This window comes from Larimichthys crocea, chromosome III (assembly GCF_000972845.2).
Source record: "Larimichthys crocea isolate SSNF chromosome III, L_crocea_2.0, whole genome shotgun sequence".
Lineage (NCBI taxonomy): Eukaryota > Metazoa > Chordata > Actinopteri > Sciaenidae > Larimichthys > Larimichthys crocea.
In genome coordinates, this window is record NC_040013.1 from 5,661,699 (window position 1) to 5,685,549 (window position 23,851).

The following is a 23,851-nucleotide window of genomic DNA, read 5'->3' on the forward strand; positions in this document are numbered from 1 at the left end:
ATCAAACGTCGGCGTCATTGTCAAACAAACTTTCAGAAATTCATTATCATTATCGCCAATGAATTTTGCACTAGCAAATAAAGCCAGTATGCTGTATGCAGACTATACGCCCTGCTGCTCTTTCAGTCTGAGGAAGTTTCGTTTACTTGTAGGTAACTTTTTGGCCTCTCTGTTGGTTCTTTGTTCGTCAGCCTTTTTCTTTACACAGCATCTTCTGTCAGTCTGTCAGTCATGATATGTGTTGTGCAACCATCCTCCTTTCTGTCTCTCTTGTGTTTCTAACCTCAATCTCGTCTTCTGTTTTGGATACAGGAACTATTGATGTTTAAACTAAGCGAAAGCGCAGACTCGCCCGATCGTCCTCCTGACTTGGTGAACTTTGACCTCAGCTCTGAGAGTCGTGTGGGCACTGCCGGCTTCAACCCACTCCACCAATTTGACCACATTGGGAAGAAAAGGCTGGATCAGGTTTGTCGAGCATTTTCATCATCAGAGTTTATTTTGGTAGAAAATCATCAATTTTTTATTTTAGCTCTATAAAAAGTCTTTGATATTCTCGCGATTATTGGAGCTTCTTTATGTTTTTTTTAGACTTTGTGCTGTGTGGGGTGTGCATGGCACTGTCGTTTTAACTTTCTCCCAAGGCCAGAATCTTAATGTTGAAGGTTAGGAACTGTTTGAGTCTCTAGTGAACTGGATACTGTGGCAAACTCTGAAATTGTCAGGGCTTTCTGGGGCTCGGCTTTCCTATTCTCCGTAGGTCTCTACCCTTTTTCCAAGCAGGAGTTAGGCAGGAAGAAAGGAACAATGAAAAGGTGAAAAGATAATAGAAGTTTTCTTTTTTTTATAAAAGAAATGAGTAACGTTAAAGGAGAGTGCAGTCTTAAAGTGCACTTCTTTGGGGCTTTGAACCGTGTACCCTCTTACCCCAAACGTATCCCCAGGAGTGCCACCGTGATGTTCAGTTAATTGTTAGATTTCTCTCACCATAAAGGGGATAAGTTGCTACAGGTAGTTTTAGTTCTGTGTATGAGTTGTCAGCTTTCCCTCCTGCTATCATGGGAAATACCGCTGATATCACACAAAAATAATCAACAAAGGCTAGTATTTCTCCGAGACAGGCTTGTGTATGTCTTTCTACTTTTTAAAAAACGGATTAGATGTATTTATACGTTTGTGATCCGTTGTAATGTAGCCGTGCAGCCGCTATTGTTTTTTGCTACACGTTTTAATCCTAAGTCCTGTTTTCGGCTTATCACGGGAGGCTGCATAGCTTTGCATAGAAACACCCTATTAAGAGAATGATTAAAATGCCTTCTCCGCTTCAGGTGCCTGTGTTGTTTGTCAAATAAAATGGAGGGAGGAGGAGGAGGAGAAGGAGGAGGAGGAGGAGGAAAAAAAAAAGTTACATCCATCAATCACCTATGAGGAAGGAGCAGAGGGAGGGGAGAGGGAGGTGGGGTGGGGTGGGTCGGAGGGAATGAGTGGAGTTCTCCTCCTTTTTGTCAATAAAAACTCAGCCCGGAGTTAAGAGTGACATTTTGGCAATCAAAGCAATCTGATTTTTATTTGCTTTCCCAATATGGTGCTAGTGCCAAGTGTGTTTATGTGTGTGTGTGTGTGTGTGTGTGTGTTTAAGGAAAAAAGAGAGAGAGAGAGAGGGAAATGGGGGGGTAGGTGGGGGGGTTGGCAGTGCGCCATTGAAGATGGCAAGAAAAAAAAAAAAGCAGTGCAGTCAGAAGAGTAACGACTCCCTCCCAAAATTGATTTATCTTTCTATAAATGATGGCTACATCCCCCCAAATGGATTTATAAATTAATTGCTGTCTTATTGGAATAAAAACCTTCTTGTGCGGACATGATTGATCGCCTGGTGTCGGTAGTCTGCGCTGGGGACCCCCCTCCTTCTTTGTTAGTGGGTCCCAGCTGGAGCGGTAATGCACTGATGGTATTAACCCTGATTAATAACTAACAATACGCTATCCTCATACATCAACAGAGCGCAGTGGTCGACTGGTCATGGGACTGGCCGAGGCTGCTGCCAGCCTATCAGGGCATGAGTCAGGTCACCTTCAAAACTCTGCTGGCCAACAGGTAAAAACAATCATTTCACTTGTTACACATGTTCAATGACAGCGGTGTGTGTGTGTGTCTGTGTGTGAGTGTCTTCGGCTGTTTTCATGTTTTTATCATGATCCTCACAGGTGTTTTTTTTTTGTTTTTGAGAAACTCTTTTCATGAAATAAAAGCCCTGCTTCCGCAGAGGCACGTGCTGCATCAGTAGTGTCTTTACCTGTACAAAATGAAGGGGTTCACCTGGGACTCCTGAGGCAAGTTTCCCTCCACCCACAGATTCCCTTTTGACTCAACTTTCGGCGTAAGCTTCAGTCATTGGGGATCATGTAGCCTATCTGCTCGTCATCAGAGGTTCAAACTTCCACTTTGTTCAAAGGCCAAGGGCTCCTGTGGCTTCCACAATGGAGGCTGAGCTTTGGAAAAAAAAACTGGAGGATAAAAAGGATACTGGAGTGTTATATTATGTCTGTGTTCTTACTTTATCAATGCACATGTGTGACTCACTGTCTGCATGGACAAAATGTTTGCAGATTTTAGTAACGGGCGTGTGCCTACATTTTGGGTACTTTTGAAAGATGGAAAGAGGAGAGCGGCTAGCTCAGATCTTGATGTCACCTGATTGAAGAGTTTTCACCCAAGTCCACCACTCCTGTCCCAACCTCCTCTTTTCCCTCCCTCCTCTCCCGTTCTGCTATCCAACGGGCATAAATATTTATGCAGGTATGTGACACATATTAGATGGCAATACTTCAGGCTGTTCCCTGTTCTCCATTCACAGCTGTCACACTGCCAGCTATCAGGGAGCCATGGGGCTACTGCACCTTGTCTCCACGCCTACGCCCAATCCATTCTAAATCACCGCCATTGTAACACACACACACACCTTCCTAACAAAGGGCAAGCTCTGCATCTGCCAAGGACACAGGTCTAATAAGGGTGAAGTGCGCGGCTCTGTGCTGTGCTGTGACGAGCTTTGTCGCCTTCATGCCTCTAGCCCGTCTTCCCCCACACACACACACACACACACACACTCCATTCTTCCTCACCTTATATGCTGCTTTGTTGCATGTTGCAAAAAACAGATACTGTCATCGCTTGACTGAGGCAAATTAGTGTTGGGGCATTCATGAATAAAAACTGAATGGATATGAAGTCAGATGGGAAGACGGGAGAGAAAAAAAGAGAGAGATTGGACTTGCAGTTTGTGATTGTGAGTGACATGGAGAGAGAGAAAAGTCGACCGACATGAGGAGGGATGTGAGTGTGGGGTTGGTGGGGGGGGGATTGGAGAGTAAAGGTTATATAATTCACCCTAATCTCACAGTATCAAAGTGTCTGAGATTCTGCCATTTGCCTCATTAGTCGCTCTTTGTCGGGCCAGAGGAGCAGATTTCATGGAGGATTTGGAGAATGGCTTTGGTTCTGCCTGAGACGCTCGCACAGAGCAGGAAGTTAGTTTCACGGCTGGCGACATGTAAAGCTGTCAAAGTTTTTTTCCTCAGCTCCATCTCCGACTCAAAAAATCTCTCTCAAGCTATAGAAGACCATTCACGGGATAAGCGCACTGATGTCGGATCCACTGATCCATTTGTTAGTGCAGATAAGGATAATGCTTTCTGCATAACCGCAGACTGAAGCGCCCTCGACTGTTTTCACTTCAGGCTTCACAACAATTACTCTTTTACTAGCTCCAGTTGCTGGACAAATGGCAGGACGTAATCGTTCACATTTCACAATATCGATAGTAATGACGCTGTCTCATACTGTACAAAAACACCTATCAACGTGACCTTGAAATGTTCGGTATTTTCCGTCTTATAAGTTTTAGTCTCCTTGAATGACTCCTCTTCCTTGTACACAGCCAATATATTTTTATTTTTTTCTCCGCTCCCCGGACTGTGTGAGTTAGCAGTGTGGCCCATTGGCCTCCTATATATTGTTACAGTGGCAGGACAGTTATTGTGCCCAGGGTTTATATCACATTCTAATGGAGCAAGGCTATGAGTTAAGGGCGGTAGGCTTTTACACCAGGGCTGTTAAATCACTGTTCAGATGACTTCATTAGCAGAGCAGGACACATGCTGAGACACTTGCGCCTGCACACACATAAATACCAACACACACACACACACACATGCGCTTTCACCCTGCTACCTTGACGGTGTAACATCGGGGGCCAGACAGGAGGGAGAGTGGATTTATACAGGTGTGTGTGTCCTTCTTTGTCACCTGTCACTTCAGTTCCCTCAGCACGATAGCTCATCCATCATCCGCAGATTGAGCTTTTCAGCAGAAACCAGACTGATTAATACTACCCCAGGACCCCCAGGGTTGACTGGCTGACTGGCTGACCTGACTTCCTGGCAGGCTGGAAGTTTGAATGGAAAGATAGATGACTTGTGGGTGGGCGAACATTTTAGTCGACTCGTTTGCCGGCTAAATTGCTGACTAACTGGTCAAAGGGTTTGGCTGCTTACCGACTGGTTGTGTATGTTGTGATGTAGGAAGCAGTGATTAGGGGAATAGCTTAGGTGGATTAATGACAGGTTGAATGGCATTTTGACTGAATGTCTCGGAGGTTAACTAGCCTGTTTGTTTGTTGGCTTTTTTGATAAATGACAGGTCTCAAATATGGATTGATGGATAGATTATGGACTGACTGGCTGGGCGGTTAACTGGTAGACTGAGTCTGTGTTTTGCCCATGTTAGCAGAATCTCTTATTGTATCTACACAGCCTTTAAATACTTTCAGATTTTCTAGAGAGACTTTTAATTAACATCTTTGTATGGCGCTGCTTGTTTCTCTTTACACATCATCCTAACTCTACATCAGTCGTCTAACCTAAACACAAGAATATGTATAATTAAATAAAAGAGGTATGCTGCAGAAAGAATCAAGGTTCATGGCAGATCTCAGTCGGACTATAGTACATATGAGGTTTATACGAACCAACCTGAGGTCTATTCACTCGTTTCTTTTATTACTCTTCTCTCTCTAGCAACTTTGAAGCAAGGTTTCTTTGAAAAGCCAAAATCAATTACATTACATACCCAGGTTAAATATCTACGTGACGTTTCACCTTGAACAAATTGAGCACTAAAGGTTTGTGTTAATTGTCACGATCCACGGATTGAAAAGTGTCCACATTCACTCACTCTTTGACAGTAAGTTATGCCGTTTGTTCTGGTGGCATGGAGTCAGAGTACTAAGTGATTCACCTGATACTGAATAGTTTCTCTTCAACTAGTGATCCATGAATGGATAAATCTGCTTTGTCCTTGGTCCCTCTTTTGAGGTCTTCTTTTCTTTAGTGAACAACGCTGTCACAACATACCTTTGTACGTGAACAGTCAAAAGCAACGCAACCCCTGTGTAGGTTGGAATTAATGGTGGCAATGTTGGCCCTTCTCTTCCTTATTTTAACTCTGATTGTGTTACAAGGCCTTTAGGAGCTGTAGTCCTTTTATGTCATTTTTCTTTTCCATCCAAGAAAAAAAATAAATCTCATATCTCAAAAAAAGTGTGGAGCATTGCCACGGACTAAAGTCACATTTTAACTGTCATCTGCCAAGGTGACTTTTTGTGACACTTTCCTTGTGTCTGTATGTCAGAGAAGGTCCTCTGACCTGGTTGATAAGGGGTAGCCAAGTATGAGAGATGAGGCTTCATGTGTCACAGGGCAGCTCCTCTACTCCATCATAAGGACCTAATATCATCCAAGGACATTCATGCTTACATCTACGACACGGGTCCACAGGTCTGAAGTACCATATCCTAAAAAAAACAGGATGGGACAACACAAAGACTTCATACATTGGCCAACAGTAAATTTAAAGACAAATATGCTGTGCTTTTTTTTACAGCTAATATTCTGAGTAGGCATTCATCCTTACATTTTTATTTCACACTAACAGTAAGAGGATTGCAGCATTGACCCACAGATTTGGTAACTTAATACGGTAAGCTACACTGTAAATACTGAACACTAAAGCATTTCCCTCTGCATTGTCTTATTGTTGCTGTTACCCCTCAGGTCCATAACAATAGCAGTTTGTGGAAAAATGCCAGTCTGTGGCATTCTCTTGCTTGAGCGGCTCCTTAAATTGCGGCGATAGACGCTTGTGCTTTCAGGAAGTGGGCAATCGCCATCTGTTCCCGGGCTCTGCCATATGGCGGGCCTTTTTCTCAGGGAATAAAATAAAAACAAATATGTCAGAATGTTCGTCTTCCTCCACGGACGCTGATCAACCTGGGGAGAAGCTGGATCTCAGTGTGTCTGGATTAATGGTCTTACTTTACGCTTCGGGGAATGAGAATGAGGGAGTGTGTGCTCGTTGGTTGGTGGGGGCTTTTTCTTTTTTCATTCTACGTGTGTGTGTGAGTGCGTGTGCACGCATATGTGAGGGTATGCACACGCTAATGCACATTTATGTACCTGGAAGTATTACCGGAATCATTTATCTGACTTAAAGGGCGATGTTACCGTACCGTTTGGAGCAGTTGGTTGCCCCTAGTCTTGGAAGCATTAAACAACACAGGAGAAAAGAGCTTCAAGGTTAGACAGAGTGACATTTCATGGCTGCCGCTGCCAAAGAAAACAAGAAGAAGCGCTCTCAAGCCATCATCAGGGTCTCCGTCTTGCGAGGCCAGAAATTCAAAAGACTTGTCACTTTTGAAAATCAGGAGAGTGTGATGTGTCATTGAGGAAGGGCTTCTTTCTTCTCTCGTCGATCCCCCTTGTGTGTGTCCCCTCAGTTGACTGACAGTTAGGGATGGGAGTTTGTGTTGGTGGAGACAGAATACATCTTTTGTCTGCTTGGTTATACATGGTGTGTTTTGTCTTCGCTACCCCTGGACAGCACTGACACATTGAGGTTTTCATTAGCCGTAAGCAGGTGGCGGAGGAGTGGGACGAGCTTGTGCGCATGAGTCTGCTTCCGACTCGCGTGCGTACGCACTGCACCAACTTGTGTACTGTATGCATATCATGGAGGGCGTACATGTGTCTGCCCGCGTGTGTGTGAATGTTCGCTCTTATATTTCGGTGTGTGTGTGTGTGATATTTGGAGGTTTGCTCCAAAGGCGAATAAATCAGTGATGCCTGGGATAAGGCCGTGGCCCCTCCTCAAACTGCACAGACAAGCTGAGAGGCTCATTAATCAAACGGCCAGTCACAGATGTGATGGCTTCCACACAAACCGCCAGCAGACTGTGAAAGTCACATCCAACAGAGTCAACTGTCAGCCAGGCAGGCAGGCAGGCAGGCAGGCAGGCCACACTTTTCCTCTCCCTCCCCTCTCACTCTCTTTCTCTCTCGCTCTCTCTCTCTCTTTCCCCTCTGTTGTATTTATCTCTCAGTCTCCCTTTACCTCCTCTCACCTCCAGCATGATGCCTCGGTGTGATACATCTGAAATATTTGTCTTGTCCCTCTAAAAACGATCTGGAGGGTCGAGGCAAATCTATCTTCTCAGAGAGTGGTCATGGTCAAACCATTCTAGAGACACGAGACATCAGTCATTACTACACATTACGCTGTTCTTTGTGGTTACAGCAGACCGTGCTTTGTGGTACAGTACAGTTGAACAATATGTTTTGCTCCAACCTTGGCTCTACAGAGTCCTAATTCATTCGATGTACCAATGTTGATAGAGTGGCAATGATTTTACTTTGGACCAGCCAAGTACAGTAATATGCTTGAGTTAAGTTTATGTAATGGATATGATAGGCAGGTCAATACATACTGTTCACTGTGTCCAGCCATATATGCTGACACAGTAAGAGCATTTCCTCTTTACACCGTACAGAGCGTTGAGGGGTTCATTCAGCAGTAAAATGCGGATGCCTCCTTTATGGAAATACAGTCATGTTAAAATGAGTTTCCCCATTTCTTTCTGGCTGTTACATGACATATCATATTCTAACCATTTCGCTGTTGCAATCTCCGTTCCCATGAGGCTTGAATTGGTTACAATTACAATTGCTAACAACAGTTACAATAATATCACCATTCACCGACACAGTTCTTATGCCACAAGGCAAGTTTCTCAACAGGATTATCTGGTTTATCCCTTGTGTTTCGTGAACTTTGTGCAGTTTGTTCTGACCTCTTTTTCACAAATATTGTGATTACAGAGAATTTCATAACACAAATAGCAACCTCTGTGATTGTTCCAACATCCAGTCTTGGATGGATAAATAGTTGGAGAGACTCCGTAGCACCAGAGCTAAATGAAAATGCCACTTAATCTACTGCAAAGCCCTCCAAGGATGGAGAGAAATACTGGATGGAACGGGGACAAAACAAAGCCACCCGTTCCTGATTAAAAATGGCAAGTCCCAAGGCTCCTCAAATACACTGGGGCATTTGATGGTACAAATATAAAGACAGTGCTCCACACAGCAATAGAAAGCTATGCTTTTGTCCTCAGTAATTGTGGTGGAGCGCAGGAATTTCTGTTGTTACAGTGCCAGAATTTTGGGGATGATACCATGAGTCTGCTTGGAGCCTCACAAAGCTAAAAACTATTCTCTTGCAAGATCACTTTTTTGTTACACAGACCTTATGAGCAGCTATTTAAGCCAGATCTTTATAAATATGAAATGAGCTGTAATGTAGCAACCTTAAGGCTTATTTCACTTTTTTTTGTTGTTTGTTTCAACAGCTCCCCTTTTTGGGGGGCGTGAAAACCAGAAGAAAAAACTAATGACAGCCGAGCCAGGGACGTGTTTGTCTAATCACGTGAAAGAAGGGTCCACGTTGATGTCAGAGTTAAGTGATAAACCATATAATCATCATCATAATAATAATAATACTAATAGTGGGGCGGTCGGTAGCGTAGTGGGTTAAGCGGCCGCCCCGTGTGTGGAGGCTATAGTCCTCGCTGCAGCTGGCCCTGGTTCGAATCCCGCATCGGACGGCTAATTTACTGCGTGTCACTCCCCCTCTCTCTGCCCCCTGCTTCCTGTCTATCTTCAGCTGTACTATCAAAAAAGGCATAAAAGGACAAAAAAAAATATCTTTAAAATTAATAATAATAGTAAATAATGTCACAAATCATCAAAACTCACTGCTATATCATAGCAAGTACTTCAAGAACAAGTACTTTGTTTCTGACTTCGGAGACTTTGTTGAAACTTTTGCTTAAAAATTCTAGCACGTCTACTGGGCATTTGTTTTTGTCAGCTCTGTCAGCAAAAAAAAAAAAAAAAAGAAGAAAATCTGTATTTTTGCCCCTGGAACCAGTTTTGTCAACCAGTTTAGATGGACTCAGTTAAAGACATGTTGGACTGTTTGACGCTGTTGCCATGTTTCCTGCTGATTTACTGAGTTGACTTTTTAGCTGACTGCAGCAGTCCATTGTCAAGAGCCAGACTGTGACCGTCTGTTCCAGTCCATCACTGTATTCTTTTTTTTCTTACTACTCTATGTGCCATCTTTATTCAAACCCTCTGGAGGTGACAGTGAGTTAGGCTTCCAGCCTGCAGAATATGCTTGATAGTTTGACGAATGTATTGAAGGATTATTCTGTGCAACTTGACATTTTGTTTACTGAGTCAACACCGATCTGTGCTGCACATACTCCTCAGTAGCTAGTACGTGACGTAGTGTGTGATTGCTAATGATTCAATGAGTTCTAACACACACATAGAGGATTGTAAATGTGTTTGCATATCTGTGTGTGCTGGTGCACACATTGTAACACAGAGTTTGGAGAGATCATGCCCTTGTTAAAAAGTAGAAGGGCTTCATTTTATTTCTGGCAGCACGTTCATGTATTTCATTTTGCAAGACTTTATAGTCATTCAGTCTCAAACAGGACACCAGCTAAATGCCTAAAACATAATGTCTGTGTGTGTGTGTGTGTGCGCGCTGGTGAGGGTTTGTTTTGGTGGTACATCACGAGGTTGTATCCTGTCGCCAGGCTCATTAGCCCGGCGGCGGCGCCCAGGCTGCCCCAGCCAATCGCTGCTCTCCACAAGCCTCTGCCATTTGCATGTGGTCCAGGAAGAGATAATTAGAGGGATCTCTGCCTGTCACTGTTAATCTGGGACTTAGTGAAGGACTGTGACGCCGACATGCTGATGGACTGACACACATGTCTGCGCACACACACAGTGTGGCGTCATACCCGTATACACACGTTGGCATCGGATGCACGCGCGTGCACAGGAGGAAACCCAGTACCTGCGCACACACACTAACACACACAAAAACACTATTTCTTCTCAACTCTGCTGCCAAACTAAAGTCTTTATCAACTCTCTTTTTTGACCCGTGACTAATACAGTTGTCTTTTACTAGCTATTGTACCATATGACACTAAAATACATCAGAACTGCTGCTTCTCCGTTTGTATGTGAATGATCGCATGTTGACTCAGTGGCTGTTTACACTGGTTGTACTATGCTGTTGACACAGGTTTTAGATCCCTGTTCAGATAGACTGTGCGCTTGTTGCTTCCCAAAACAGGCAGAATGCTCAGTAAGCCTTTTGAACAAGCCCAGCTGTCAGCCCTATATACTTTCACACACACACACACACACACACATCCCGACAAACATGTACATGCGCTCGTGCGCTGGCACGTCCCCCCAGCCACACACGAGCACCCCGAAAGCACACAAACTCACTCACACATCGCTGATTGGCAGGCCTCCTGTTTTCCCATAATTCCGACTGATTTATCCAATCAATCTCACTTGGAGAGCTGCTAAAGCGTTGACTAATATTAAGAGTAGAACATGCGACAATTAAAACATCCTTCAGGTAATTACAGAGCTGGTTTAGCAGCAAACAACTGAGGCATTTTATACATTCAGCATGTTGTGCCTGTGTGTTTTATTTGTACCTGTTTGATAGTTAATCGGAGGAAATGAGCTACATCTGCGAATGTTGCCGTCTATAATGCACATGTCACATATTATGTAAAGTATCATATCATTAGCTGAATGTGTCTAGGCAAATATTGACTCTGTTTGCCTAATTGAACATCATAGACGGTGATTCCCGTTAAAGAAAATCCTGTGTTAGAAGCTGGATAGATGTTCTTGTCAGTGCAAAGCTTATTTTCCACCCAAATGACAGCTAGTCCTCTTTGCACACTGTGGGACTGTTTAATGGTGCATGTTGAGAGAGCGGGTGTGCACTGTTGCTGACCTCATCCGTCCTGCTCAGTGACCCTGTGTCACCACTGATGACACATAATGGTTGACACTTGACTTTAGGGGCTCTTTAAGTGCCAGGAGTGCCCGAGGCCCAGGATTCATATTCTAATGTGGTCATCTTTGTACTCTGTGCCACCACCTTTTGTCCAGGAGCTCTGTCTCTCTACACTTGTTTCCACTTTTTCTTTGCCTTTTTTTTCATCACTCGCTTTTTCTTTCTTTCTTTCTCTTGTCTTACAGAAGAATACACACATGCAATCCCACACACACACACACACACACACACACAAACACTTAGACCTACTCAGACACACTTTCGCTGAATTGAAATAGTCTGTCCCGCCTCCCTGCCCTATGTGCCATTACAGGTAAGCACAGAGGTGCACTCGTCTTGACAAATCTATAGACAGCCTGAGCGGACACTCCAGCTGGAATCCTCTCCTCTCCTCTCCTCTCCTCTCCTCACATGCCTTTACTAGCTAGACTCCACAAATATTGAAAAATACATCTTGGGTTCGATATTGTTTATAATTTAATGACTCTTGATTGATTGATTCTAATCAATTTGAATTAATTCCTCTATTTTGGGGCTTAAAAGTATTTTTTGGGTCGATGTATTTGGTGATTACTTTTGGTAAGAACATAAAGAAAAGGAATATAACCCCCCCTCCCCCCATCGCTTTCTCTCGCTCTCTCTCTGCCATGCTGAAGATGAGTGAGTGCTTTTTTACAGTTGGATGAACCAGCAATAATGCCTATGACTGGAGTAATAAAAAACATTTTACACCGTGCTGCAATAAATGTTTTGGCACATCATACCGACTTCCTCTCTTGCATTATGTCATTCCGCACAGTGTTTACAATATGCTGTATCACTACTGTTTCCTGCAAAGCTTAGAGCTGCACTTTTCAGCACAACCGTAGCTGCACTCGTCAGATTAAACGAGATGCATTGACGGGTAATGGGAGAACATCAGATCAGGACATCATTTTTAGGAAGCACAAAGCAGATTCTTACCAAATATCATCTAACTGTGAATTTAAAAGACGTTCCGACTTGATGCCAAACCCTAATTATAATATAAACGTGTAAGATCAACAGTTAAGTGTAGTGACCAGGTAGGTTGTCTACCTGTGGCAAATGGGCAAAAGTGTGTACTTGCACTCTCCCTTCTCCTTGCCTCCTGCTCTCGGTTTCCCCCACCTTTTGTGGATTTTTTACTCTGTTTCTTTCAACTCTTTCTCCTTTTACCTGCTCCGGCTCTCCCCTTCTCTCCTATCTTCTCAGAGAAACCATCATGGGTCATGTTTTTCTCAGTCTTTGATCATTGAGTAGTCTTTCAGCGTGTTGACTACAAGGCCTCTCACCTCCCCAGTGGTCGTTGCAAAAGAGGGGGCACACTTATCTAGCTTCTATGATGTTAATGGTTGAAAGCATTTGCTGATGTTGAAAGAGCGTGCGCGCGCACGTGTGTGTGTGAGTGTGTGTGTGTGTGTGTCCACTCAGACATGATGAAAGACTCTGTTATAGCACTGGGTTGTGATCATGTCGAAAACCAAGGCATTCTTACATACTGTGCTGTGTCTGACTGATGACAGTCATGTGACACTGTCATCATTAGGGAGCAAAAAACCAAAAACAACTCAGCTCTTAAAATCCGTACATTGTTTTTAAATAGCTTAAAAGGTTGAAATTTAGATCTCCTACTACCCCAAGCATTACATCCATATCTATTTGTTCAGTTATTGCATGGAAAACTTCCTTCACTGTGCTATAATGGGTTTGTCCTCAGGGCACAAACTCTGGTTCAAATAGAAAAAGCTCTTTTTTTTTTCTTTTTTTTTTCCTCCTCCAGTCTTTTTTACACCTCATGTGTGTAAACGACGGTTGGGTGTCTGAGAGCTTTGCCGCTCCATCCAACTGCAGAATTCTCCCCCTTTTGTAAGATGCAGGGGATGGCCTTGATGTGACAGCTTTGCGATGTTAGCCCAAGTTGTTTTTGACAGAAGACAAAGGGAAAAGGGAAAGAGAGGAAAGAGAGGAAGAAAAAAAAAAGTGAAACATAAAGGCAAAGTTTTGGAATTTTTCCTCTGAGATGAATCGCTTTTTTTGCAGGGATCAATTCTTTCTCTCATTTCTCTTTTTTATTTAAAACATGTCTGTTTTCCTCTGTATCTTTGCTTTGTCATGACTGTTAAGAACAGTCTGTTTGATTGAATTTGCCACTGGAGACATTCAGTGATCTTGATGGATTCTTAGGATGCAGGACCTAGGCTTGCTGGAAGCATCTTTTTTTTTTTTAGTTTTTTTTTTTCCCTTATGACATTATGGAAACAGGTCTACCCTTTACAGCAGACTGAACGGTGAGTGGTGTTATTTGACATATTGTACTGCTACATGCCAGTCTATAAGAATGCCAATGACAATCATAGGAAAGGACATTTAGATTACTGTCGAGCCTCCCTGTCCTGTCTCTTCCTATCTGGCCTCCTATCACTCCATCTGTTTTGTAATCTGTCTTCCCTTCATCTTGAGTTTGACTTGTAATGATGAAAAGCTGGTCAGAGGGGTATAGGGCGCTCAAGCGTGTGTGCATGTGTGTGTGTGAGGAGACAAGTTGGTGTTTCTGTGTGAATAGGTGGGTTTTTGTGAGCCTGGTATGTGTGTGTGTCCAGTATCTCTGCCCTCACTGAGTCAGAGTGTGACCCTTGGGCTGTACCTTGCAATCAGTCAGCCTGCCTAGCCCTCCTGTCTGAGTGTTCCTCCTCCAACCCTTTAAAAGAGCCCTTCTTATCACCGTGTGGTAGACCTTCCCTCTGCCCCTCACTGTTCTCAAGGTTAGCCTCGCTCTGCTTTCTGTTTCCAGTATCCTTCATATGCACCTTACTGGTATCTATACATGCTCTGCTTATTACACAGTCTCATAAAAGGAGTCAGGATGTTGGAGGTTTTTACCCTCCTTCCAGCACTTCCTCTCAAGGTGAGCCTCCCCCCCAGCGCACTCTCTCTCACTCTCTCTATCCAGTACTTACACACCTCTGACAAAGGAGTGGAAGTTTAAAGGTGGCTTGGCTCCCTCCTCCCTCTCATCCTCACTTTCTTTCAAGGTGAGTCCCTTCCTACTCTCGTCTCCACTCGCACGTGCACACACACACTCTCTCATTCTCAGATCCTTAAGAGAGAAAAAAAAATCACTATGAGTGAAAGTTGGGCCACACTACCATCTCTTTTCTTTTTCTCTTGTTCTGTCTTGGAAGGCCTTCCCACCTCATCTGTAGGGTCTGTGGTTTTGATGCCCACACGCCTGGTAGAGAGGTCAAAATGCCTGCGGTAATCTCCGAGTCTGCCAACAGTAAAGACGTTTCAAGGAGGTTCTCCTATATGAACACCATGTCCATGTCTATCTGAATGTATGTTATACAGTCTGAGCATTGCAGGGACTACACATGTTAGAGTACTTGCCAAAGAAAATTGCAGAACTGGATAAAAATATTACTTTATTAATTTATGATGCATGGTTTGGTTGTAGGCTAGTATTTCCTCGGTGTGGTGTAGTTATTTCTGTGGTGGATTTTAGGAATACAAATCTGAATAATTGTGAAGATATCTGAAGTATTTGTGGTAAAAACAGCATTATTTTGCAGGCGCTCAAATCCGAGTGCTCAACTGCAAATGAAAAAGATTGCGAGTGAGGCGTTTTCTTACACAACAGGAAAAACCCCATCGCTGAGCCAAAGAGATAGTTGGGCACCGGAGTCTTGTTCAATCCTCGTAGGGTGGAGGTTGCGGTGGATGCTGGGTATGCAAAGCGTAGGACTTTGACACAGGAAATCGGAGCAAAACAGAAAACGATTTGGTTGAGGTTAGGGAAAGTCGCGGTCGCACATACAGTCTTAGGCTTCAAGTCATTTCTCCCTGACCTTAAGAATACCGAGTGCCTAAACGTTAACATAAAAAAGTTTAATCATCCTTTAGGAAGAGTGGTTATTGGAGGGATAAGGTGGAATTTAGTAGTATATCTAATTTCTAGGAGACAGGATTGTCGTCTTGTGTTACTGGTGTATTCACTGTAGGTTTGACAAGGGTGTCGACACAAGTGCATCTGTAAGTGCCGAGAAGTAAAGGCCACGTCATTGGCTACCAAAAGCTGAAATTCATAACCACAACAAAGTTGAGGGGGTTGTGCTATAACTAGAGATCATTGTGACACATTTATCTACCGTTATCCATCCACCTTGAAAAAAACCCCATTTCTTAATCTAGAGTACACAAAGGTTTCACTTACAGTAACAGCACTGACAGATACCGTTGGCTCATCACTTCCTCTCATGGTGGTTGAGTCCATGCAGTGGGAGGCCAGTGTGAAATGATATCTGTCTGTCTGTCTGTATCTGTATCACTGAGAGCAGATATGGCTGATATCTCTGTCATCTCAGCATCTCAGACTTGACAGCACCGATCATAATCAGGCCCCCTCCGGCTCTCCCTCCTGCTATCTGTTTTTCTCTGCGCCGTAACCTAACCCGTACATTATACCAGGTGTATCTGTGTCTCATGTTCAGCGTTGCTCCTCACTCTTCATATCTTAACAACACCTTTCTTTCTTGCTCTCTCACAGTAATGGTGCACTTTGGGAATATACACTATATGCAAAGGGAGTTGGTGTTGGGAGTGATTCTGTTGTTATTTCTGTACTTGGGTATGTGTGTGTTTGTTTGTGTGTGTATGTGGGTGTGTGTGTGTGTCAGAGAGCATTTACAAAGGGATCGGCCCTGGGGGTGTCGATGCATCGCTGCAGTGGAGGGAGAGCAAAGGGGGGTGGAGGCGAGCTAGTTCACAGCAGATGTAGCAAACAGCCAACTAGCTCGAAAACCTCGCCTCAGTCGGCTCTGCACTTGCACAGTTCAGTACTTATTTATTTATTTGGGTTGGGGGGGAGGGCAAATGTATGTTCAGTGGCGTTGGATATCAGTGACAGGAAGGATCAAAGAGCGACACCACAAATGAAGCTGTCAAAGTGGCCCGACAGCTGGGTCCCGAGGCGAACATCCCTCGCTCGCACATTTTATTATGATCGCAGTGAAACCTCACAGCAAGAAGGAAAGAGAGAAGGGGAGTGGGGGGGAGAGAAAAAAAAAAGAGAAAATCATCATCTCCCCAACCAGAGAGAAAGAAAAAGAGACAAAACGAGTGCCGCTGTATCATCGCCGTCCATGATGGAATGAATTATGAATGTGTGGAGGGGGATTAGGAAACAATGGTTGAAGTCACAAGGATCCTCGCCTAGTTTCCTCACCCTCAGCCCAGCAACTAATTAGCACTTTCAACACCAGTGTATGATCTCATTAATGTGATTTCTGCTTATGTAACGTGCAATGCAGTCGTGCTTACATGCAAACACACACACACACACACACGCGCAGATTGCACTATTATTACATAAAGCAAAATGAACGTGTGAGTGAAAATGTATTGTTTATTGTTGAGCTAACACAGTTAAGGGTGATGAATCAAATGTTTTTCTAGTCTTGCGATTGCGGTAACGTTGTAGGTTTAGTCGACAGTGCCGTTCAGTGTTTAGGGCATTTACACCACGCTTTCTCCCTTATGTCTTGCAATTATCTGAGCAATTTGATAATGTGTGATGAATATCATCAGTCATGGTATCATAGTGTTGATGGATCCACGGCGTAGACGGTTACCCTGTCTTTCCGTACCACCTCAAGAGGGACAAGAAACATAATAAAGTTCATACCGGTGGTACAAATGTGTAATGTTCTAAAAGGCAGGAATATATTTTTTCACATAATTGTCTATTTGTATAGTAGATACAATTCACATCAGCTAATTAGTATCCACACACTGAGATATAGGGAGAGGGAGAGGGAGGAAAAAAAAAAAAGAGGGGGAGGCAGCAGGGAGAGGGTAAGGGTAGATAATTAGACAGAATTAAGCCATCTCTTTTAATCTAGCCCCTGAAAGAAAGAGAGAGAGAGAAAGAAAGAGAGATGGAGGGGGTGAGAGGGTGGGGGTGAGGCCTACACATTCACCCCTCTGCTTTCTCTCCCTCTCTCTCTCTCTCTCTCTGTCGCTCTCGCTCCCTCTCTCCCTGTCTCGCAGAGGGTGTGAATGTGTGGGAAAAGAGGGGCCTGGTGCCTTAGCCTCAGCAGAATGGATCAGCTTGTGTTTCTGAGGCTCTCGAAGTGTCCCATTGTCATGATGTCACCGCAGCTCAAGACAGCTGACCTCTGACCCCTATGGATTCATGGCAGCCCACCGCAGCACCGACGCACCCCCACAATGCCAAAAGGGCCAGATTGCCGCTGGGCGCCCACTAGGGGGTACCCAAGCCTTTTGCTGTGGAATCCGAGGTGCTCGCGGCTTTTGCGGGGCGCACAACTCATAGCGTATTTGCCAATGAATTCGTCCGTCTATGTCCCCCTGATTAGGGCTCCTTTCCCTCGCTTCTACCCAGCTCTTTTTTTTTTTTTTTTTTTTTTGTCTTGCCTTCCCTCAGTCGCTCTGCCATCACAGCCAACCGTGGCTCTTTTCCTCTCCTCTCACTCCCTCTCTCCCTCCTACACGCGTTGTATCTCAGTACCCATGAATATAGCAAGCGCCGCCAGATGTCGCAAATACATCATCTGAGGGATGCGGTGGTGATGGAAAAAAGTCAAGGCACGTACGAGTGGGGGATGTGAGCCGTCTTGAGCTCTGTGTGTGTGTGTGTGTCACTGTATGCCAGCATTCGCCTGTGCACGCGCAAAGTGTGTGTCTGTTTTCCAGGGTGTGTGTATGTGTGTGTGTGTGTCCGCGTGCACGCCGGTGAGTGTGTCTCTTTTGTGTGCGTACGCATGTGTGGAGGTCACAGCAGGTCAGCATATTGTCCCTCAGATGTTTGATATTTTATGTATAAGAGGGTGGCTAGAGCGAGAGGATAAGCACGTTCCTGACAGAGGCATCTCCACCACAATCCGCCACCTCAGCAATGTAGAGCCCAGAGTCAGATCAACAATGGAGGGGAGGTGCGCTATACCCAGAGAGGGCTGATGGGAGGAAGCATAAGAGAGCGAGAGAAGAGAGAAAGAGAGAGAGAGAGAGAGGGGAGAAAAAAAACCTAGAAAACCAGGACTGCTGCTGCTGCCGGGGCAGACGGCAGTGCAGCCTGACAGCACTGTTGCAATAAAACGACTATGGCTCTGCACAATATTGTGTTTACATATGCAGTGTGCTGCCCCGCATGCAGCAAGGCACATCATAAACATGCAGCATCGATACATAAAAGCACACTTGCTTATTCATCTGCATGGACCAAATGAAATCAGTCAACATATAGCCGCACACACGCATGCATAAGCTCTTTTTTTTTCTGTGTGTGTGTGTGTGTCTGGGGGCCAGTCGGGGCCAGAGGAGGGGGCAGTGGCGTCCTCAGATCATCCCGTGTTGGGAAGGAGATTCCCCAGAGTGGAGCTATCCCAAACAGCGCTCCTCTCTTTCTCCTTCAGGGGGAAAAGTTTACTGCCAGCTTGCTTTTGTAGTCGGCCTCAAAAGATTTGCGGCAGTCAGCATTAAAAGGCACAGATCTAAGGAGAAGCCTCCAACTGAAATACCTACAGAGGAAGGAGAGGAGGAGGAGAAAGAGAGAGAGAGGGGGGCAAACTGATACAAACATTAAAGACAGACGTTAAACGCTCCTCTTTATATTGGCTTTGTACCCCAAGAACAACAATAATAACAGCAAAAAATCCCAACCATCATCTCATGGTGATTTTTTCGTGCTTTGATTCCTTCCTCCTCTTTTTTTTTGTTTTTCTCTTTGCCCTTTTTCAAACTCTCCTATTTGTGTTCAGTTGTTGAAAGGTTGATTTCTTTATTCCCCCTCAGCACACAAACACGCGCACGTAGGCCCGGTTACCAGGGCGATGATGTGGCGGATGACATCATGCCCTGACTGTGTTGTGCAGTGGGTCGCGTTCTGGCAGGGTTCATGGGATGGTGGCGTGGGCTGGCTGTGTTCCCTCCATCTTTTTGCCTCTGTTTCTCTCTCCCTCGCTTTCCCCTTCCCTGTGTCTCTCCGGGGCTCTCAGCATTGGCTTGTCCAGTGCGCCTTGTGTTCCCTGGGAAAAAGATTAATTATTCAACACGCAGCCTCAATTAAATTTAAATTCGGCAGTTCAAGTAACCTTTTAGCATGGCACATTTATTATTAAGGCAGATGCTTTGGCCCTGTTTAGATTTAGAGCTTATCGGATTCTTTCAGCCCCTTATCACATAGGCAGTTTACTTGTGATGGCTGTAATGGTCGGCCTTGGCTTGGCTGGAATGCGATGGTAAACATTTCTCACTATAAATTTCCTTTACCGAAGATTTCGCAGCATAAAATGCACTGAACGGCGTAGTAGTTTCTCATGAAGAGAAGAAGTATGAGGCATGTGGTGCGGAGCTTTCATTCAACTTACTTTCCAGTTCGGACTTTCACCATTTGAAGTTGCTATCAAACACAGGACAGGATGTCATTTTGACTTGCATTTTCTAGTATAATGAATACTTGGAAACTTTGGAGCCTTCATCACTTGCAGATGTCTTTCTTTTCCATCATGTTCTTCTTTCATTTCCCAATTCCTCTGCTGAATAGAGTGGAGTGGCAGGAAGAAAATAGAGACTTAATAGTAGCAGAAAAATCTGGGAATAGACACACACAGAAAAAAATTAATCAGGTTTCATTGTAAAACCAGACACACACACACACACACTCTGCTGAAATATATTTAACTAATTGTGCTCCACGCGTCGCCGCCGCATGGTTACAAACACACACGAAGATTGATATACGAAGGCGCTAATGCTTACATTTACGCGAAACAACGACAAGAAACAGCCTTGACGGCACCACTCAATGATTCCCCCCCCAAGTTCCTGTCTCCCCATTTCTCTCTCTTCCTCCATCGGAGGAGGTGGTGCCTTTGTCAGGCAGGAGCACGGAGACCTCACAAAGCGAGGGAAGATGTCACAACAAACAAAAACAGCATAGTAACCCCCCGAAATCTAATCAGGAGCCATTGATTCATGCTCTGAATGGAGACTGAGTACCTTGAGAGTGGCTCATCCAATATGGCCATAGACAGCATGACAGGGGCCTTCAACAATTCAGCTGTGTACTTCCCTATCATTCTGTTCTCACCTTTAGACTCGACTCTATCAACTCAAAGATGATCCAATCGTCGCTCCACTCCAACATTTGAGTGGAGTTTTTAATTTTATTTTATTTCACTAATTCATCCATGTGCCTCAATTAATGATTTTCTCTTTGATTTGATGTATGGAGTATTTGTACACTAAAAACCTTGCTGCTTTGTGAATGCAGAGAGAGATGTTAGTGGTTTAGTTACTCTGATTGTGCTTATGAAGGATGCTTCGATTGAGCAATTAAGCACAAGGTAAACCTTTACTTAGCGAGCTTGTTATGAATTTCTTTTTTTTTTAAATTGGAAAAAACACATTTCCCTAATAGTGATGTGTGTTAAAACTGAGAGCCCTTGTGTGCGAATGTTGTCTCTTTTCTGCTTTTTTTCATTACATTATCATTATCACAGCATTGCCGTTTGCTTTCTTTGTCATACCCCCCCTCCAAAAAAAAAAAAAAAAAAATCAGATTAACAATGTAACTCTATTAACTCTTATAGGAATCTGTGACATTTCAAATGAAATTATTTAATCTATAATACTTGCATGCCCTTCTGAGTTCTCTCTCTTTTTTTTTTAATGCTCAATATAATGCAACAACTTTGTTCTTATTATTTGTAATGATACTTTGGCATTAGAGTGTAGAGGTATTGATTTTGGAACCCAAAGCATTTATTGTTGAGGTAAATGTTATTATTTTAATATTGGACTCATGCTAATTTAATAGAGCGTAACATACACGTCAGGGTGTGAGCCGCAGGGGTCTCTCTGTCTCTCTCTCTGCCACTGAGCATTGTACAATATAGAATAATCTCAGGTAATGTCAAAGACCAGTCATGGCAGCTCCCCAGTTTTGATTTAGCACAGCCCTGCTTCAGTCCTGACTATAGTTTGGAGACATATTATAGTCCAATCTCTTGCATATTAACCTGTATGGGTTGTTTATTTTGTTTAAGGTTCTGTGGATCTGTGGTTTTGTTTCCCCTGCACAGCCCAGCTGACAGTTCTCCACTACATCCCTCGTTTATTCCATCCCTTACGTCCTCTACTCATCATCTGACTAGAGTATATTAATATTTAATTGATTGTTGAAATATCCAAAGGAGTGCACCATTAGCGGGGATACCTCTGCAGGACAGGATAGCTAGAGTGGTCAGGTGGGCTATTGTCTCTTGGGGAAAAGATTTCAACCTGTAGATACAAACTGTATGCAAGCAACAAATAAAAACATCCCAAGCATTTGAACTTAACTTTTAAAAAGAAATGAGATATACAGTAGGTCAGCCAAGTCACCCAGATTATATGAGACGACATCTGCAGTTGTCGTTTTCTTGTAAAAGATAATTCAAGAGAACTGGGCCCACATTTGAAGTGTTTTATGTTTTTAAGGGTAAATTTAGTGTGCAACATAAAAACACTCTTAACAAAGTAGTGTTCTACATACTCTTACCGTCATCGCCGTTGTTATGGGTAGCTACTTTCTGCACTGGCCTTGTATGAAGATGTTATTAAACTGAGTTATTGTGTTAGATTACTTTTTTTATAACCCGGCAACTTTCACCAAATTAAATAGCAAAACACATTGTTTTTATCTGCAGGGCAACCTTGATTTTCCAAACTGCTACAAATCACTATTGGGAAATAAGTATGTTTGATGTCACAGCACTATGATTTGGTTGATTTAGGCACAAAAAACAACTGGTTTAGATTCAGAGAAACATCGTGGTTTGGGTTAAGATGTCACGATTACAATAATAATGGTTAAGGTTATGAAATGATTGTGGTCAAATGACATCGACTGTCGTCGTTGGAGAGCTCCGTCACTTGATCGTAGATGTATCTTTTTGGGGGCATTTACTGAAATAACCGCTGATGTTCAAACGTACCTGTTGATGTTTCAGTTTGCTCGTGTGTGTGTGTGTTATTATAATCGCCACCTATAGCACCCATCTCACCACACTGTTCGGTTAAATGAGTGTGTATGTGGGGTCGGGGGAAGGAGGAGAGGGGGACAACTTCCCCCACTTTTCTTAATAGACTGGAAGATCCCTGGCCTCTCGGTTGTTACCATGGCAACTGACCCATTTGCCTGCTGCATATGAAAGTGAGGGCGAAGAAGGAGCTCGAGAGTAAGTGCGAGACGGGGTCAGGCAGATTGACAGACAGACAGGTAGAGTTGTAAGAATATAAGGAAAGTCCTAACGCTCTCTGCTCGCGACTCTTCTGCTCTCTCTGTCTCTCTGTCTCCGTCTCTCTTTCAGCCATCTGATCAGCTGTTATTAACACAGGGACACTTGCTGAGCAAGGTTAAAAAAGGGCATCCATTCACTCCGCAGAGACACCCTTCACTGCTCTCTGTGCATCTGTCCCCATGTGTGTGTGTGTGAATGAGAGTTAGGCCTTGCGCATTGTTAAGTGGGTGTGTAAAAACTTATTAGAGTGGGATGTAGGTGTGTGTGCATGTCTATATATGTGTGCTTACCCATGCTTGGACAAAGAGGTGGGGTCTTTTTTTTTTCTTTCTTTTTTTTTAACACCCTGTCAAAGGCGGTACCAGTAGAAAGGAGGATTTTGGGGTGGCCCCCCCCCCCCAACTCACAGATATGAAGCTGTCATGGGAAGAATAGCAGCATTCATTGAATGACACTTATTTTCTCCCACTTTACACAAGTGCAGCGAACAAAACAGGCAGGGGAGCAGCTGAGGAAGACATTTTCTTCGCCTTCGTCTGCAATGACAGACATGCGGCAATTACTTTAAGTCTAAGCAGACACCAAGAAAACTGCCATTCCTGCTTAGCTTTGTTACTTCATTCTTGCAAGCTGCCTCGGGCTTTTTTTTTTTTTAATGTTTACTGGATGTGATGTGTGTTTGTGTATGTGTGTGTGTGTGTGTGTGTGTGTGTGTGTGTGTGTGTGTGTGTGTGTGTGCTTACGTCTACGCTGAACCTCATGCAGTCTGTCTATACTTGTGTCCCAGCCTGATCTCTATTTCACATTGCACTCAGCCTTTACCATGCGTCACAGTCGGCTATATGGGCCCTGCATCTTTAACTTGTTGCCCATGTGTACTTACAAATCCACTTACGGTTGATAACCAGCAATACTTCACTTACTACATGTTATTTTAAGGCCTTGTGCTGGTTATCTTACTCAAATTGCATCTTTGAGAGACTGAAGAAATACTTGATGAGTACATACAGACATATTCTCCTCAATCTTTCTTCATTCTTACTTCTTTTTTAATTTGGCATGAGTCGGAAAGGTCTCAGAGTCCGTTTATACAAAAGCAGCATTACAAGCAGTGACATTTTTTGAGGCAGTTCAAGCCCTGTCCATATTCAAATATGTTTCCTGTGTGATTAAAAATCTCAATCTTTCTGAATGCATGGTTTATTCGCATGATGCAGTTCACGTCATGCAAA

At 43.8% G+C, this 23,851-nt stretch overlaps 1 protein-coding gene across 11 annotated transcripts in view; it reads left to right on the plus strand.

Moving 5' to 3' along the window:
- Nucleotides 1-23,851, plus strand: part of kiaa0825 (KIAA0825 ortholog) — a 112,986-nt gene that overhangs the window by 49,028 nt on the left and 40,107 nt on the right. For 8 of the 11 annotated variants that reach the window (XR_003462275.1, XR_003462273.1, XM_027277861.1 and 5 more), the window contains 2 exons: nucleotides 313-468; nucleotides 2,000-2,094. Coding sequence is in view for 8 of the 11 variants with exons in the window: in XM_027277861.1 (XP_027133662.1) it covers nucleotides 313-468; nucleotides 2,000-2,094 (251 nt within the window). In the remaining 3 variants the exon portion in view is untranslated. Of the gene's footprint in view, nucleotides 1-312; nucleotides 469-1,999; nucleotides 2,095-2,226; nucleotides 2,321-2,651; nucleotides 2,797-8,740; nucleotides 8,884-23,851 lie in introns of those variants that run through there. The other 3 variants (XR_003462274.1, XM_027277866.1, XM_027277864.1) reach the window with 3 other exon arrangements.